Raw genomic sequence first — 19,228 nt, forward strand, 5'->3', positions numbered from 1 at the left:
GTGTCGCCCAGGCTGGAGTACAGTGGCGCGATCTCGGCTCACTGCAACCTCCATCCCTCCTGGTTTCAAGCGGTTCTCCTGCCTCAGCCTCCTAAGTAGCTGGGATTACAGACGTGCACCACCACGCCCGGCTAATTTTTGTATTTTTTTTTTAGTAGAGTCGGGGTTTCACCATGTTGGCCAGGCTAGTCTCGAACTCCTGACCTCGTGATCCACCCGCCTCAGCCTCCCAAAGTGCTGGGGTTACAGGCATGAACCACCCCGCCTGGCCTAATAATTCTGTTCTATCAAAGTGAGGGTTGTGGCCACAGTATTTTACAGCAAGAATGCTCCTCCTGGAAAGCTGTGTGCCCTAAAGAAGGAGGTAACTTATTCCAGAAGGGAGGGGGTGAGGGAAACAGTGGCAAGATTCTCCTGTTCCTGATGCACGAAGGCATCGCTTCTCAGAGTGTGGTCCCCAAAACAGTGGCATCCGCATCACCAGGAGACTTGATAGAAGTGCAGACTCTTGAGCCCTATCCTGGATCTTCTGAATCAGAAACTCTGGGAGTGGGGCCCAGCACCTGTTTTAAGCTCTCCTGGCTATGCTGAGGTACTCTCAGGTTTGAAATCTGGGGTAAGAGGGAGGGAATGGAGCCAGACTCCACTCTTCGGAGGAAGAGTGCTGAAGCCCTGAACGTAAATTGTGGGTAGAGCTGGGCGCCTAAGAGGTATTCATTGAAGTCACCTGAATAAACTAAGCTTAGTTATTCCTCCATTTACACTAAGGCAGCGGTTCTCATTTCCGGTGGCACATTAGAATCACTAGAGAGTGCTTTAAAAACATACCTGCCTAAGCCCGGACCCCACCCATTTGAATCAGAATCTCTGGAGTTGAGTCTGAAGGTCTGCATTTTGTTAAAAAAATTTTACTTTAAGTTTCAGCATACATGTGCAGAACGTGCAGGTTTGTTACATAGGTAAACATGTGCCATGGTGATTTGCTGTACTGGTCAACCCGTTGTCTAGGTTTTAAGCCCCACGTGCATTAACTATTTGTCCTAATGCTCTCCTTCTCCTTGTCCCCCAACCCCGATTCCAGCACGCACCCAGGGTTGCAATCTACTGATACAGAAAGTGGCACATTACGAAAAATCATGCTTTGCGTTGTCTTTGTATTTTCATAAGTTTTTCCATTAGGCATTTATTTTACCTATTTATATGAGACAAATTACATGTTCATATGGAAAAAACACTTGGAAAATATAGAAAAGCTGAAAAGACAGAAGAAATAGCACTCGTGTTCCTACTATCCAAAGACATTTGTCTTTGATATGTTGGTGTGCTTTTTTTCTATCGTGTGTGTGTGTGTGTGCGTGCGCACGCGCGTGCATGCACGCACGCACCGGTTTGAATTTTTAAGCACTGTGATTCTATTTAATGAACCGTTTCTGTCCATTTTTAAACTTAACATTATATCTGAAGTAGGTCTGCGCATTGTTATACGTACGATTTTTAATACACTCTTTTGGTAACATGAAAGAAATGGTTTTTTCACATGTACATACTTTAGGAGGGCATTTAGGGAGGCCTTTCTTTCTTTACAATGCCTGTATTTCAAGCATACTGCAAAATCCTATTTTGAATGTCAGAAGTAGAACATTAACTTACTTCTCTTTGAATTTCTATCCACAATCCTAACCTGCCCTCGTCTTTTTCTCCCCACAAACCCACAGGGAGATATCTGCATTAGGCGGGCAGGGGATAATGTCTGCTGCAGAAAGTCAAAGAAGTGAAGCACATATATATTTTCGCAGTATTTTGTAGCCACCATTCTATTTGTCAGCCTCAGCTGCTGTCGGATTTCTCTGAAGTCACGAGCTGTAGTCCCACAGGTTGTGGTGTGATTCATAAACATTAGAAAGAAAAAACAAATGAATAATGGATGAAAGAGACAGAGGGAAGGTGAGATAAAGGAAAGAGTGGTGGGACAAATAGACTAAGGTTCTGGTGTACTTTGCACTCAGCCAGAAATGCCAAAATCAAGCCATGTATCTCCTTTGCTCTCCTATACTTTCAATGTAATGTAATGTTCCCAGGACTTTGTTCTTTGTTGCACAGTTTTATATACATATATGTGTGTATATATATGCTAATATATATACACACATATATGTATAATATGTATATATAATTATATATGTGTATATGTATATATATTCAGTAATATATATATTTTTCATATATAATATATATTTTATATATATGTGTATATATATTCTTGGCTGCCTCCACCTTCTGACTTAGCTGCTGGTTTGAAAACCTGCATTCCGTCACTGTTGGGTGAGATGCAGCTGCGCTTGTCTTCCATGTTGGTGTCGTGGACATGCCAGGTAATTCTGCCCCATCTTCTTGCAGGGCATTATGGGAAGGATGCTTACCGAAGTGGAGGACCTGATCTCCATAACTTCATCTCATCTGGATTTGTCACATTAGGAAGAGGACACACCAAGGGTACAGTGGAAACCATTTTTTACTAAAATACAGAGGTTGCCTAGGGAACCCCCATCTGAAATGAGAAGATGGTGTGGAGGCCAGAGGCTTGTCTGGGACAGGAATAAGTGGGGTGGTTCCATGGCAGCTTGTCCTGGTGACATGCGTGGCTTCTGACAGGAGTTACCAGGAGGTCACAGGTGTGACTTTAGAGGGCGATAGAATTCCAAGAGACACCCATCCCGCTCCACCCATGATGGGGACACAGATGCCGGCCGCTCCTTGTGGGAGGGGACCACAGGGAGTGTGGTGGAAAACTGCCGGTGGATGTAGCAGCATTTGCAGTGTGTGTGTTCGCCTCGTGGCTATTATTCCTTTTCCTTTTGAAAGCTACATTTTATAAACCGATGTCAACGTTCTGTACTGTGGTATCTAAGCCGGTGTGCATGTGGAGAGTTTCAGCATCCTAAGTGTGTCTCCGTAAACACTCTATGATGTGGACACAAAGGTAGAAGGTTATGCAGACCTTCAAGCCTCAAGATGAAAGCTAACCTAGAGTTTCTGCTGATCTGCTTTACGACCTAGCTGACAGCTTGCAGAGCATCTGTGCAGGGGGCATGGACTCCTCCTCAATTCTGTCTTTTGTTTAAATAAGGTCCTACGAGTGTTGTGAGCATTCTGTCACATCAAGAGTCACTGGATCCCTAACTCCTTTGATTACCGTCCCAACACCTGTGTGCTGTTATAGATCAAATGTGAATTCTGTTGTAGGGATAGTGTATCCCTGTCTTCCCCTGAGATATGTGTCTTGTGTGAGTAAACAAGGAACTGTGCAATATTTTCTTACATTCCATGCACCTACTTTTTAAATTCCTTATGTGATGTTTGTTCATCCTGTAGAGAAAAAAAAAATCTGTATCTGTGTATGTATTTTCTGTTGTGTCTATTTGTGTCTAAATAAAGTTTATTGAGGACACAGGTGGCATTTGTGGCTACTAAGAGTTGCAGGATCAAACTGGGACCAGCTATCTCCAGAATGGGAAACGGACTCACAGTTACTCACTAAAAGATATATTCTGGGCCACAGTCTATTAACTCAAACCTGGGATCGCCGGTCCCCACATCATCCACTTTGTGATTATTACCTAGCACTGTGAGACAATTTACTCTCAAACTTAGCATTTTAAAACAATAATAAACATCCATTATCTCACATAGTTCCTGTGGGTTGGGAACCTGAGTGCTTTGGGCTTGGAGTCTCATGAGGTTGCCGTCACCACGTCAGGCAGGGCTGCCTCCTCTGAAGGCTTGACTAGGGCTGGAGGATCTGCCTCCAAGACGCTTCATTCACATGGTGCTGGATGTTGGCAAGAAGCTTCAGTTCCTCCCGTGACGTTCTCTCCCTGGGTGGCTGAGTGTCTTCACTGCATGGTGCCTGGATTTCTTCAGGGTGGGTAATCAGAGAAGGAGAAAGACAGAAGACACGGTGTCTTTGATGACCAATCCTATCCGTTGCACGCCTTTACTTTTGCAATATCTTATTCTGAGTGGGTGGGAACTACACTGAGGCATGAATATCAGGAGCCGGGCACTGTTGGGGGCCAATTTGGAGGCCAGCTACCACAAGCCTATAAACCTTGCAGCAGAGGTGGAAATATGGATTTCCAGACAGAACAGGGCAACTGTTAGGGAGGTTTCTCTGCTGCAGTAGTTCCCCACCCTTTCCCCTACCCCTTACTCTTATAGGTGGTCCAATCCAAAACACCCAACACTTCAACCAACAGAACTCTTTATACATGTAATAAATATGATGGCTTTGGGTTCATGCATTCTTTCAACAAAGATTTAGTGAAGCCTGCTATGTGCTAAGCAATATTTAGAAGATATGGAGTTTATGGAGTTCCTTACAGAACTCACATTCCACTGGGGGAAACAGACAAAATAAATTATTGACAATAAGTGCAAGGAGAAAAAGCAGGCAGCAGGGAGTGCAGTGGCAGGAAGCTGCTCTTCCCAGGGAAGGCCTCTCCAATAAGGTGGGAATTGGGGAAGTAGAAAGGAGGCCAGTCTGAGTACAGCAGGATAAAAGAGGACGAGAGTGGAAAGAGAGAGGATCCAAGCCATAGGGGAGCCAGATCATGCATTTATCCAATAGTGGACATAAGACTGCTTCCAAATGAACTGGACTCCATCAGAGCCACATAAAGGTGATTCCCAGTCCCCATCTGTTCTTTCAGTCACTGCTGCTGGGGGCATCCAGGAGACCCTCCCCTGCCCATGCCTGTGGGGCTGCGCTGTGTCTGATGTTCCATATCTCCCAACTTAATTTGTTCTGTGGCACCACCTGCCCCTCCTGTGCATGCATTGCTTGTTCTCCCCATTCACTATTTGTGCCATATTTTTCTCCCCGTTCCCTTCTCTACCAAGGCTTCTGACACCTTCTCTTTCCAGCAATGTAGCTTGTGTGTATTTCTCTATTTAGAGAACAGCTAAAGCTTCAAGAACAAAGAATCTGGGTTTGAAGGTGGTGTGGTTGGGGGTAGTGGGTGCAGGCAGACTTCGGAAATGGAGATTCCATTTTTTAGACAGAGAGAGAGGGAGACAGGGTCTCACTCGGTTGCCCAGGCTGAAGTACAGTGGCACAATCATAGCTCACTATAACCTCAGACTCCTGGGCTCAAGTGATCCTTCCATTTCAGCCTCTTGAGTAGCTGGAACTACAGGCGCATGCTCCCATGCTCAGCTAATTTAATTTTTTTTAAAATTTTTGTAGAGACAGGGTCTCACTATGTTGCCCAGGCTGGTCTCAAACTCCTGGCCTCAAGTGATCCTTCCACCTTCCCCTCCCAAAGTGCTGAGTTTATGGGATTGAGTCACTACACCTGGCCTGAACTTCCCTTCTAATGTCAGGGACTCTTTAGTCCTCTGGACAGCTGGGATCTCTGGAAAAGGGCAAGGAACCATCCTGTCTTCCTTCAGAGCAAACTGAGTTCAACTCTAAGTGCTAGCTGTAAGCAACTGGATGCATGTAAATATCCCATGGAAGGGAATAATTCAGAAACATCTAATGTGGGGTCATTTTCATTTGTATATGTTTAATTCTCTTTGTTTTCTTTCTTTATCCTTTGTTTCAACTTCAGTGACTCCTTTTCTGGATCCTCTTCCTTTATTCCTTTTTCTCTCTTCATCCAACGTTTTCCTTAGGCCCCTGGTGGCATCTAACCATTGCATTGCCCCATTTTGACTCTCAGAACTAAATAGGTAGCCAACACCTGCTTTACAAGCTAACAACATTGCTCTACTAACCCGGATCACTTAATTTAATGTGTATTTCTAATCAGACTCTGATTATGCAAGAGCCAAGCGTGGATGGTCCTTGTTCTAAGTGAAGATGGGAGTCTTCATTGGAATCTTAGTTGACATCAGTCCTGTCAGCGTTTTTTTTTTTTTTTTTTTTTTTTTTTTTTTTGAGACAGAGTCTCACTCTGCCACCTAGGCTGGAGTGTAGTGGCACGATCGTGGCTCACTGCAACCTCTGTTTCCCGGGTCCAAGCAATTCTTCTGCCTCAGCCTCCCAAGTAGCTGGGACTACAGGCATGCGCCACCTTGCCTGGCTAATTTTTGTATTTTTAGTAGAGACAGGGCTTCACCATGTTGGCCAGGCAGGTCTCAAACTCCTGACCTCAGGTGATCCACCCATCTCAGCCTCCCAAAGTGCTAGGATTACAGGCATGAGCCACCATGCCCAGCCCTGTCAGCCCTTTTTTATAGGCTCTAGAGGCAGCTTGGAGACAGAAGCACCCTCTAGCATCAGTGGGGGCTTTTCCACTTCAAGGGCTTGGGGGTAAGAATGCATATGGATCTGTCTGCTTTGTAACAAGATCCATAGTGCATGGGTAATTAAATACTCTCAAAGGAAGCCTACAATAAATGGGTATTCTTTTGTTAGTGGGATTGAGAACAGGAGACCTTATAAAACATAGAATTCTGCCTGTGGGAGCTCCATATCCCTCAAAGGCCTCTACTGTCTCTCTCACCTGTTGGTAGAGCCTTCATTTTTGTCTAGAAGGTCCCACAGTGATTGGCCAACCCCCCAGGTTACATAGCACAACCTTAGGCTCTCTAGGCACTAGAATTAGTTCTGACACGCTTTTTCAGGACTTTCTAACTGAATGGCATACTCATTCTTTCTCTTATAATTCTTACTTTTCCTCTTACTGTCTCCTAAGTACCTACTTCTGCGTGTCTCCCTTTCTTTGTTCCTTTCTTTGACCTCCTGTTCATTCATCCTTCATGATAAATAGAATCTAGGGTTAAGATGCTGATCTGAGTGACCATGAATTTAGGACAAGTTCCCCCTGAAATCTTTTCTTCGTTAATTAGACAAGATCACCCAGCCCCCAACACTGGAACCCAGAACAGTCTTTAGCAAGGCAAAGAGTCTTCCCAGGCTGCCACCATGAAAACTCAGTGATGAAGACTTCTATTTGCTGAGCATTTACTATGTACCAGGTCTTTACATACATATATACATACATACATACATACATACATACATACATACATACATACATACATACTGTGTGCTAGTATCTTCACCTTTACAACCACCCTGTGGGAGAGCTCGTTATCTTCATTTCATTGGCAAAAAGTGAAACTCAGAGCAGTTGAGCAACTTGCCTAAGTCAACATCAAGCAGTCAGTCTTGTTTTATTCCAAATCCAGGCCTGATTCTGAAGATCTGCTGCTGCTCACTGTGCTATCCTGCCTCTCCAAGCTGCGGAGCAGCTGAGGTGGTGGATGGGCTGTGCTCCCATGGGAACCACAGGTAGCTGCGCAGTAGAAGATGACTCTTCTTATCAGAGGCACACATTTTGCAAGACAGGAAGTCATAAAAGAGATAAGCCAGGAGTTACAGCGTGAACACTAGATTGGCAGGGACTGCCCTTCCTGAGAGGAAGCTCAGTCCCTTCAGATAGATTTTCAGAATCTGTCTAAATGAATACATCTATGGAAACCCTATTCAACTTTGGCAATTTGGTTAAACAGTCCGGCTGGTTGATTTTTGAGCCTGGTTGAAAAAGCCAGGGGATTCTTTCCAGAACCCCCACATTTCAATATTGTCAATTCCAGTGGTTTCCACTGGGATATCCCTGGCCACACCAGGGTGAGTAAGGGGTCCTTACAGTGGTGGCAGCAGCAGCAGCAGTGGCAGATGTGCTTACTGCAGCTGCAGAGTGAATGTGACATGCAGGTCCCCATGGAGGTGATGATACGAGTTACTGCCTGCCCTTCTCTGGTATTTCTCACCACTCACCAGGTCCTTTCTGCCATGCTGGGAGCCAGATAGAGGAGGGTGGGAGTTAGAGAGAGAGAGAGGAAGAAAGACAAAGAGAGAGAAAGAGAGAGGGAAATTTTTGAAACCTTTGGTAAAAGGAAGGAGCTACAGTGATCGCTCCATTGTAGGAGTGATTGCCCATTTTTCCATTAATTCCTCCACTAAATTACATTTCCTGAGCACTGGCTGAATACCAGACACTGTTCTGGGCATTGAGGATACAGCAGACAAACTTACATGTCAGTCAGAGAAGACAGAAATAAATCAAGATGCAAGTAAATATATGAAGTAGGTCCAATGGAGTTAGGAGCTTTGGAGCAATTAAGGCAGGGAATGGAGTAGGGAGCTGCACTTTTTAAAAGAGAGTCCAGAAGGCCTTAGGAAAAAAAAAAAAAAAAGTGACATTGAGCAAAGACTGACAGACGTGAAGGATCAGGCCATCTGGATTCCCAGGGAGAAGGGTCTTCCAGGTGAGGATACAACCGTGCTTTGCCTACCTGGCTTGTGTGGAGAGCAGCAGTGAGGCTGGAACAGAAGGAGCCAGAGCGTAGTGGTTGGAGGTGTGGTCAGAGAGGTGCAGGGAATTGACCCCACAGGGCCCTGTGGGGCATTTAAGTATCTGGCTTCCACTCTGGGGAAATGAGAAAAGACACGTTTTGGGTCTGAGGTATTGGCAAAGTGGAAGTCTGTGGAAGGACCAGATTTTAGGCAGAGATCAGGAGGCATATGACTTCAGTGTGTCTTCATGTTAAGTTTCAGATGCTTGTTAACTATCCAGGTGAAAATGCTGAGTTCAAGGGAAAACTCTTGGCTGGGGATAGAAGGGTGGGAGTTTCCAGTAGGTGAATGGCTTTTGAAGCTGGGAGGATGTTAGCTAGGGAGTGAGTAGTGCTCTTCAGGTGATGAGGCCCGAGAATGGAGGCATGGGGCACCCCAACAGGGAGAGGCTGGGGGTAGGAGGAGGGACGTACAGAAAAGACGACTCAGGAGTGGGTAGCCAGGCATCAGGAAACCAGGGTGGTGTGCTGTCTTGGAAATAGAGTGGAAAAAAATAAATGTTCCCAAGAAAGGGAGCAATCGGCTATTGTAGACTGTAGAGAAATCCAATGAGCTGAAGCGTGAGAAGAGACCACCAGGTGCGACCGAGTCTCATGGAGGTCATTGATGAATTTGGCAAGAACAGTTTGGGGGTGGGAGGGGGAAGCATCTACTCAGTGGATGCAAGAGAGAATGGATGATGTCTGAGATGTGTTCATTACCTGGACAAACCAAGTGATGGGAAGAGGAAGGTGCATTATTTCAGTAAATGTCAGAAATGTTTCCTAATAAAAAGTCATACCAGTGGGAGGCCAAGGAGGGCAGATCACCTGAGGTCAGGAGTTTAAGACCAGTCTGACCAACATGGCAAAACCCCATCTCTGCTAAAAATACAAAATTAGCTGGATGTGGTGGTCAGCACCTGTAATTGCAGCTACTTGGGAGGCTGAGACAGGAGAATTGCTTGAACTTGGGAGGTGGAGGTTGCAGTGAGCTGAGATCATGCCATTGCACTCCAGCCTGGGCAACAAGAGCGAAACTCCATCTCAAAAATTAAAAAGAAAAAGAAAAAGTAATACAAGATTTTAAAATAAGGGAATGGGAGAAGACAAATGCAGACTACAGGTACAGACAACTCTTTAGAGTTTTAATGTTAAGGATTATAGAGAATGAGAGCAGTAGTCAGCCAGAAGGGAGGATGGTGAAAAGAGTTTCGTTTTGCTTTGTTTTGTTTTTCTAAGAGGGGAGAAATCACAGTCCGTTTGTCTGTGGATAGGAATGATCTAATAAGAAAGGGAAAAATTGATTATGCTGGGGGTGTATTTCAGAAGTGACGTTCTTGGTAAGTGAAAGCAGATAGAATCTACAGCCCAGGCGGGGCACTGGCCTTGGCAAGGAGCAAACCCCACCAGGGCACATAGGACAGATAGGCCACACGGCTGCAGGTGCAGGCAAGTGGGTGTATGTGATCTTTGCTCAGTGAAATGGAAAGCAAACCATCAGCTGTAAGTGAGGGGTTAGGGTGACCGACCATCCCGGGTTGCCCAAGACTGTCCAGTTTTAGCACTGAAAGTCCTGTGTCCTGGGAAAACACTCAGTTTCTGGCAAATGAGGACGGTTGGTCACCCTAATGGTGTGGGAGAAAGCTCTGCCAGTCTGGCTTCAAAGCATTTTTCACGATAACCTGCAGAACCCAGAGCTTCTGCCCAGAGCTCGAGCGGGCACAGCTCCAAGGCCCTAGGAAATATTGGGACTGCTGTGAGGTCACCTGGGAGGCAGAGACAAGGCCAGAATGCAAGAAGCTGTTGGCCTGCGAGCACCTTTCCAGACCCTACAGAGCAGCCCTGAATGGATCTTGTCATCCCATCCAAATAATGCTCTTGGGGACTGGTTTGGGTATGGCCATCCTGCTGCCGAGAGGCACTCCATGGGGTCTGAGGCAGAAAGTTCAGGGACTAAATGCTAAAAAAGGGGTGAGTGCATTGGAGCAGGTGATGAGGTCAAGGCTGGAAAAGTGACCATCCTGAGGCCAATTTAGGGGTCTCACTAACAAGGGAATCACAGAGGTGCCCCCTTGACTGTGCAAACCCACTGATCTGAGGAGGAGGAGCTGTGGGGCTGGAGGGATTCTAGAGGCTAGGCTGATGGCACCTGCTGTGTCTGACTCTGAGAAGGGCATGAAGCCAGGCCTGGCTTATAAAATTCAGAAAACGCAGAGATGTTAGTCAGTGATGATGGGGGTAAATAGTCTAACTGGCATAAGAGAGCAGGACAAGGGGAAGCAAGGATAAGAGCCTTAGTCCCTGGAATTAGTGGGGGATGTGAGAGTAGAAGATTTTTGAGGAGTATGACTTTGGGAAATAATAATGGCTAGGGACTAACCATTAACGTGGGAAGCTGAACAAAGCAGAGAAGTTAATCAAAGCTGAGGTCAGGGACCTCCTCCAGCTGCATCAGGTTTTCTGTGGCCTGTGGACATCCTATCCAGCACTGCCTTCTGGGGCTGAGCTTGCTTTATCTCCTCAGTCCTTTCTGCAGCCCCATGGCTGATCTGATCCAGGGGCCGTGCTCACCACTCCCACCAGCCCATTTGTCTGGGTGCTGCCCATGGCATCATGTGATACAAGATTTGAAATTAGGCCTTTTCTCCTAGGAAGAAAGGATGGATGTGTATGTGTGGGCCTCTGTAAAATCACAGGCTGCCACCCCCACACCAGGATTTGGGCAAGAACCCCAGACCAACAGTGGATTGTGGCAAGGAGATGTCTGAGGCATTTGACTAATAGAACCCTGCCTAGATATTTTCACAGTCCGGAGAGCCAGGGGAGTGAGTGCGTTTGAGTATACCAAGGTGTTTGAATGCTGGACTCTAGATAAAGCGCAGCACTCAGAAGGCGTCCAGTCTCCATGGCAACAGTGAGCTTTTTCAACCCTGAGAGGGAAGTACAGGTTGCCTGGGAATGGCCTCTGTGAAGCCAGTACCACCTGGGAGCTGTCTTTCTTGTGTGGCTCTATAGGTGAGGGGTGGACGGGGAGGAGTGGGAGCAGAGCAGAGAGGAACTGTTGGATTCTGGGCTGAGGGCACCAAAGATCTCAGCTGACTATTGGTCATTCAGATCTGCACATGTGGGACAGCACCCCTGTTTACTTCATGTCTGCTCACTCCTGATTAATGGCTGGAAACAGAGAACCTGTCATTGACTTGGTGTGCTCAGCTTTATTCAATAGTGTTTCCCATGACCCTAGCTGGCACACATAGGCTGTCCCTAAGTCTTACCCTTAGGAAAATATGCGGCATCAGTGTGATTCCATATGTTGTTAGAATCGAGTCAACCTCACACCATAGCTACTTGGTAAAAAAATGATTGCATCAGAAGTAAAGATGAACCTGTACGAATGGTGAGTTTTATCTTCAACAGAACTACTGTTCAAACAAAAGTTTATATATATATGTGTGTGTGTGTGTGTATATATATATATACACACATATATATGTGTGTGTGTGTATATCACACACACCTTTGAGAGTTTCTCAGTTGGGTAACTCTGTTTGCAAGTTCAGCCATTTTGCCTAAGGGCAATGACTCTGCAAAACTCCCTTTCCCATATGGGTCCTGTTAACAAGACTACCCACCACCCTGCAGGAAGCTGAAAGGATGCTGTGTCTCCTTGGTATGGCCCAGGGCTCTGTCTCCAGCTGGATTCACAGCAATTAAGCCAGTCAGGTTGATATGAGGAGCAGGAGAGCACTAAGCACTCAAGCGTGGGAGAAGTTTGTGAGCTACCCACAGAGTTCACCTCTAAGGTAGCACCACCACATTTGCCCTCAGGAGACTCACTTGAGCCACAGGCCTGCCCCCAAGGAAGGCAGTCTATAGGCTGACCCAGGGAATGGGCATCGTTTTTCTTTAGTTCACCTTATTCTAAGAGAGTGTTTGGGTTGAAGTGGCACATGGACAGGTATCTCCATGGGGCATCTAAGCTGTCATCCAACTCACACTACCTTGGCAAATTTTGTCACAGAGGAAAATTCCCATCCACCAGGTGTATGTTGAGTTCTAGACCATTCATATCCCTGTTTAATGCTTGTTTGTGGGCCTGCTACCATTGGCCCATGTAGATGGCAGGCCAAGCCACTGGGACAATCTTCTGGACTGGTGGAAGGAGAGGAGAGATAGTACCCAGCAAAGGAGGAGTGCCAGATAAACTGCAAGGCTGCTTGCTTGGGGAAGTTTCAGCCCTTACCTGTAGGATACATGTATGCTTTCCTCAAAAGGGGAATAATTCAGGTATAGCTGGATCTCCCATGGCCCCCGGTAGGGAGCAAGAGAGACTTTTGGACACTGGGAATCATGAATGTGTCCCGTATTCTTCAGCGTTCACCAGCTTGTCTTTCTTTCTATTATGCAGAAGGGGAGGCTCACAGGAAGTCTGTTATAACCCTAATCTTGGAGCTTTCTTTACTGTCTCTTTGGGAGAGGAGAGAGGATGGAGTTCTGTTTTCCCAGAGGCTGGCTTGCTCAACCAGAGGTCTAGCAGCTCTGGGCTGCTGCTCTTCTTGTTTTCCAGTCCTTCGCTGGTGCCAAATCTGAGCTTTCTCTTGCCATGACCCTTGGGCTAGTACAGTCTCTCTTCTTGGCACTGGTCTTGGCACTGACTGGTCATCCAAGTTGGGAATCTCCCCTTCCTGGGTGCCAGCCCTTGGCATTTGCTTCCTTCATTCTCTACTGCTCACTGCCAAGAGTCTCACAGACCCTGAAAGCTAAGCTATGGGGCTAAGTCAAGCCCCAGGAAAGTGGTATGAATGGCTTCTCTATGCCAGCTGGGGTTTGTGGCCAGGAGAAAACAGCCTCTCAATCAACAGTGGCCAGGATTCCATGGTGGCCTAGAAGTGGGGCAGAAGACTGATGTTCTCAGGGCATCACTGTTTGAAACGTAACTATATTACTCTGTGACTCTGCTTCTGTGCAGATTATAAACATGGCAGTGTAAAGAAATTTCAGCCTCTCTTGCCTAGAATCATGGCCTCAGCCTCAGTCTTACTCCACTCCAAATAGTAACATAAATTTTCTTCATTCAATGGTTGTTGGAAGAAGAAAACTGGTGAAGAGAGTCATGGAGTCAGACATGCTGGACTCCTGGCTCCAAACTTGCTAGCTGTGTGACTTTGACCTCTGTGACATTCATCTATATAATAAGGTCACCATACTACCTACTTCTCAGGGCTGTTGTGGAGACTGTAGGAGAAACACCTGCACCAGAGCTCTGAGCACTCAAGCAATGGTAGCCCTTCATGTAGTTGGAGCTTAAGGGTGCTGTAGAACCTTACCCCTCAAAGGATGATGCAGGGACCAGCCATTGGGCTTCACCTGGGAGCCAATGAGAAATGCAGACTCCCGAGCCCCACCCCAAACCTACTAAATCAGAATCACCATTTTATTATAACAAAAACTCCAGGTAAATCATACACGCATTAAAATTTGAGAAGCACTGATAGAAAATATTTTTTTTTAATTTCAGTGAAGTGCCCTCAATGGCCTTTAAGATCACTTCTAAGATTCATATGCCACACAGTCTCATTCCATATCTTGCACGTTGGAAGCCAGGTTGTCCCATAGCTGAGGAGGAAAATAATTTGCAGAGCTCTGAGGGAGGATGCAGAGACCTCTTAAGATTCCAATGACCTGTTCTAGATAGGGAACCAAAACCAGCAACAGAGACATGTACATTTGCCCATTCCAGTGAAACTCGGGTATCAGTTGAGCAGAGATGAGTAAGACAGATTCTGCCTATGAGAAGCCAGCCAGTAAAACTCCTGCCGAGTAAATGGGAAGTGCCGTAAAGTAGATCCCAAGAACAGTGGAGGGCATTATAAGAGAAAAATGTTGCCTCTGAATGGACGGGTCCTAAATGGCCTCCTGTGGGAGACAGGGGTTGAGAGAATCACCTTGCAGGAAAAGAAGAAAGCGACAGGCCGAGAATAGGGCAGGGCAGGTATTTCAGGTGGGGGAGCCTCCTAAACAAAGACATGATCATGGAAATGCAGGTGTTTGGGGCCATAAGTCACCTGTAGAGGGTAGAGCAGGAAAGTGATGGGGCCATAAGTCAACTGTAGACGGTGGGCAGGAAGGTGATGGGGCCATAAGTCACCTGTAGAAGGTAATGAGAAAGTGATGGGGCTATAGGACATCTGCAGGGAGGTAGTGGAAAAGTGAAGGCACCGTAGGACACCTGTAGGGGGCAGTAGGAAACAGAGCTAGAAAGGCGGGTTGGAGGCAGTGTCCTCAATCTTTCCAGGCACAAAAATGTGGGCTGAGTTAAACATTACAATTAATGACCACTGCCCATGCCCTCTTCCTCCTTGTTACACTTCTGCCTTTAAAAACAGAACTAAGGAGCAAAGCAACACACCAAAAGCAGACCTGTGTGTCTGACTGCATGGGCAGAGATGGATTACAAACTGATGTTCAACTCCCCTCGCCTCTACTCTTCTCAGCACGAGTGTCCCCATTTGCATGAATTGTGGTGCAGCTCAGATTGCAGAGCTGAAGGGAGTTGAGTGGGTTTATGGATTTCGTGCTCCCCAGAGACTCAACCATGGCCCCAATCATGGATGGTTTCACTGTTGCAGGCCTCAGTTTCCTCATGTAAATCAGAGCATTGATGATTGATAAGACCCTTTATTGTCAGACATTCTGGGATAGTTTCAAGATAAGACACTTTCTAAATGTAGGCTTACTGCATCAAATAAGGTTGGGGAGCTTTTCCCCCAGAGGATGTCTTTGAGTTTGAACACTCCATGTGTCCTCAGAGCAGTCTATTCTTCTGCCACTCCGAGTCTTGGACCATTCATATTCTTGCTTAAGGTACCAGTAATAAGACCCTCCCAATATGAACATAGGACTGCAGAGAAGTGGCTTTTTTCTAAGGTTAATAGCAGATTGTTCATAGTTCATACCTGAAGGCCCTTCCACAAGGAATTCATAAATGTGCAGTTTGGGTTCAGAGGGGCCAGAGCTCATAAAGTATTCATTCCTTGAATAGGATTGATGTCAGATTCTTGTTCTCTTCATCTGCTTCCCAGTGAATCTTTTTTTTCTCTTCTGTTGTGGGGGAGTAATTCTGGGGAAATGTAATGGTTTTCTGGTTTTTCACTAAGAGCAGTTGAACACCTGAGCCCTAAATCTGTTCAACCGAAATGGATAGGCCATGGCATAATCATTAGCTGCTGTGCCAAAATTCATGTTGAAATTTGACTCTCAGTGTGGCAGTGTTAGGAGGTGGTGCCTAGTAGAGGGGTGTTGGCTCCTGGGGGAGGATTCCTCAAGAATAGATTATTGCTGTCCCACAGGGGTGAGTTCTTTCTCTCACAGAACTGGATTAATTTCCTGAGAGTGGGTTATTATAAAACTGAGTTTGCTTCCTAGATGTTCTCTTGCTTCCTCTGTTGCCATGTGATCTCCATACACACCTAGACCCCACTTTGCTTTGTCATGAGTGGGAGCATCATGAGCCCCTCAGCAGATATAGCTGCCCAGTCCTGGACTTTGCAGCCTCCAGAATCGTGAGCCAAATAAACCTCATTTCTTTATAAATTACCCAGCCTCAGGTATTCTGATAGAGCAACACAAAATGGACTAAGACATGAGCTATGCCCAGATTGGGGTGTAGCAGATTAGAGAGAAGCTTATGCTTACGCAGATGAAGACATGGTTCCCACAGTTAAAAAGAAAGGAGAGAGCCAAAAATGTAAACAAGTAGGCAGTGAGAGAATGGAACCTCAAGCCAGGATACACAAAGAAGGCCCTACATGGCTGGGGCTGAAGAAGGCCGGTTCTTTAGCAGCATCAGGTGGGAGGTGGGGTACCAGTGGACCAAATGAGTAGAATCAGTAGCCCCCTTTTTATGCAAATTGAGAGGTTCTGGGGAAGCCTCTTGAGCATTTGCCCCTAGGCCTATTGTTCTACCCAAATTCTGTCATCTTAGCCTTTTCTTTAGATATGAGACATTCGTAGTCTTCAGGAGATCCCCTTTAAGAAGATATCTGGGCATTTATTGAGGTAGATCATTCTGTATGATTACTCAGTCATACATTGGGCCTTGGTCCTTTTCCCCCAACTTCCTCTCTCACTAGTGTTCCCCACCTTGGTAAATGGCTCCACTGGCTATACAGTTGCTCAAGCAGCACTCTACACACTGCACACTATCCTTGACATCTTTCTCTCTCTCACTGCCTGCATCCAAGTCCGTTACCATTCTATTTCATTCTCTTGAACTTCCACACCATTTGCCCCCTTCTTAGCCAGGATCCTAGTCTGTACCTCCTCTGCTTCCCATCCAGACGAGTTGCAAAGGCCTCCTCCATGGAGTTCCATTTCCACTGCCCACCCTTCACCCACATCCTGTCCTCTACTGAGCAGCCAGACTGATCTAACTCATTCTACCTCATTTAACCAAATTTGTTCCAACATACCTTCCTAACCTAATGTATTCCAATGTAATCTTTCTAAAGCTCAGCTCTGTTGTTATTACTTAGGTTATAGAACCTCTAAGGCTTTATTGGAGCCAATATATATATATATATATAATATATATATATTATATATATATAAAATATATATATTATATATATATATATATATATATATATATATATATATATATATATATATAATATATTATGCTTGCCCATCATCAAAATGCTGAGCTCAAAACTCTGAAATGGCAAGATGCACATACTCTTCTTTCATTCCTCTATTCTGTGGTAAAAAACATGACTCAGAATCAAAGCAAACAAGGCTCTACATCATCTAGCCCTTGCTTAACACCCAGGCATCTTGCTCTACTGCTGTCCTTGCTCACTGCACTCTAGCCAAAATTGGCTTCCTTTCTGCTCTTCCCTTTTTAGGGCCTTTGCACAGGCTGTTCTTCTGTCTGGAATGTTCTTCCACTTTGGTACTTATTGGACCAATATACTCATCATTCAGGTCTCTGCCTAAATTTTCCTTTCTCTAGTGAGTCTTCCTTGGCCCTCAAGTGAAAATTATATCTTTCATAATATTTTCTTTATCATACTCTTCAAAAAATTATTTTTAACTTGTATGCTGTCTTGCCTAATGCCTGTCTTTGCCCCTGTGTGAGCAAGGACCATATCTGGGGATGTTGACTACTGTGTTGCCTATGGCTAGCACAGGGCCTGGCACATAGGTGATGCCCAGTGGATATTCATTAAAGAATGAGTGGATGGATGGATGGATAAATTGAAACAACTCCAACCTGGCAGTCAAGAGACCTGAGAACTTCCAGGTAAATGTCGTATTAGAAAATTGCTTCATCTTTCTGAGTCTGCACCTCCCTACCTGTAAATTTTTGAGAAGATGTTTTTCATTTCTAATATTCCAGGACTCCTGCATATGTGCTGAGACACAATGCATCTGTGCTAAGACAGTCCCTTCCACCTCTTTCAAAGTTGGTGCCCCTTTAATTGAGTCATCTCTGTACCTTTTATGAACCCGTTACCACTCAATCATATGCATTTTTGAACACAAAAGTCTGCATATTGCTTTTTTCAGCTTAATATTCCTTGTAGATCATTTGATATCTACACCTACAGTTTTAGCTCAATTCTGCACCTCCCCCATGACTGCTTAATCGCATATGCTATTATACCATCATTTATATAGCCAGTTTTAGACCCACAACTTAATTTTTAATGACTTTTTATTTTTTAATGTTTTTATTTAGAAACAATTTCAGACATATATAAAAGTTAGAATAATAGTGCAAATAATTCCTGTATACCCTTTGAATTTTCCAAATTTTAACACATTTGGTTTATCATTTTCTATCTCTTTGCCTCTCTTAGTCTCTGTCTCTGTCTCTCTTTTTCGTTACGTATAATATATACACAAATATACACATACACACATTATAAACATATACAGTTTTGTAACTATATGTATATATTGCTTTATAATTGTTTTTCTGAAATATTTGAGAGTAAATTTCAGATATGGTGGCCCTTTATTTCTTTTTTTTCTTTTTTTTTTTTTTTTTTCTGAGACGGAGTCTCGCTCTGTTGCCCAGACTGGAGTGCAGTGGCGCGATCTCGGCTCACTGCAACCTCCACCTCCTGGATTCACACAGTGGCCCTTTATTTCTAAGTACATATGTATTTTTTAAACTCAAGGACATTCTTTTACACAGCCACAGTATGATTATTAAAATCAGAAAAATTATCATTGATACAATACCAGTACATAATCTAAAGTGTTTATCCAAATGTACCACTAGTGTAAAAAGAAAAATGTTTTTCCTGGTCTTGGATCACATGTTGTTAGGTTTATTTCTAAGTAGCTGATCACTATTGCTGTCTGTAAATGAGGTTTCTCTACCATAGACCCTCTGTTTATGTTTGAATATACGAAGGCTATTGATTTCCTTGTGTTAATTTTATATTCTGCTACCTTACTGATTTATTGCTTATTTTTATTATTGGCATCCTAGGTATGCTATCGTATCATATGCAAATACAGGCAGTTTTACTTTTTATTTTTTTGAGATGGAGTTTTGCTCTTGTTGCCCCAGCTGGAGTGCAGTGGCACGATCTCAGCTCACTGCAAGCTGTGCCTCCCGGGTTCAAGCGAGTCTCCTGCCTCAGCTTCCCAAGTAGCTGGGATCACAGGCGCTCACCACCACGCCCAGCTAATTTTTGTATTTGTAGTAGAGACAGGGTTTCACCATGTTGGCCACACTGGTCTCGAACTCCTGATCTCAAATGATCTGCCAGCATCGGCCTCCCAAAGTGCTGGGATTACAGGCCTGAACCACCGTGCCCGGCCAGTTTTACTTCTTTACGGTTGTGCTTCTCTGTTGTCTGAT

General features: G+C 45.0%; 1 protein-coding gene across 1 annotated transcript in view; it reads left to right on the forward strand.

Moving 5' to 3' along the window:
• The window catches only part of SHISA6 (shisa family member 6), a gene marked incomplete at its 5' end in the record, with an annotated part of 328,804 nt that overhangs the window by 139,796 nt on the left and 169,780 nt on the right, over positions 1-19,228 (forward strand). Inside the window, one exon of the mRNA XM_032137993.2 lies at positions 2,398-2,493. Within this exon, the coding sequence (XP_031993884.2) occupies positions 2,398-2,493 (96 nt within the window). The remainder of the gene's footprint in view (positions 1-2,397; positions 2,494-19,228) is intronic.

Source organism: Hylobates moloch, unplaced genomic scaffold (assembly GCF_009828535.3).
Source record: "Hylobates moloch isolate HMO894 unplaced genomic scaffold, HMol_V3 SCAFFOLD_19, whole genome shotgun sequence".
NCBI classification, from domain to species: Eukaryota; Metazoa; Chordata; class Mammalia; order Primates; family Hylobatidae; genus Hylobates; species Hylobates moloch.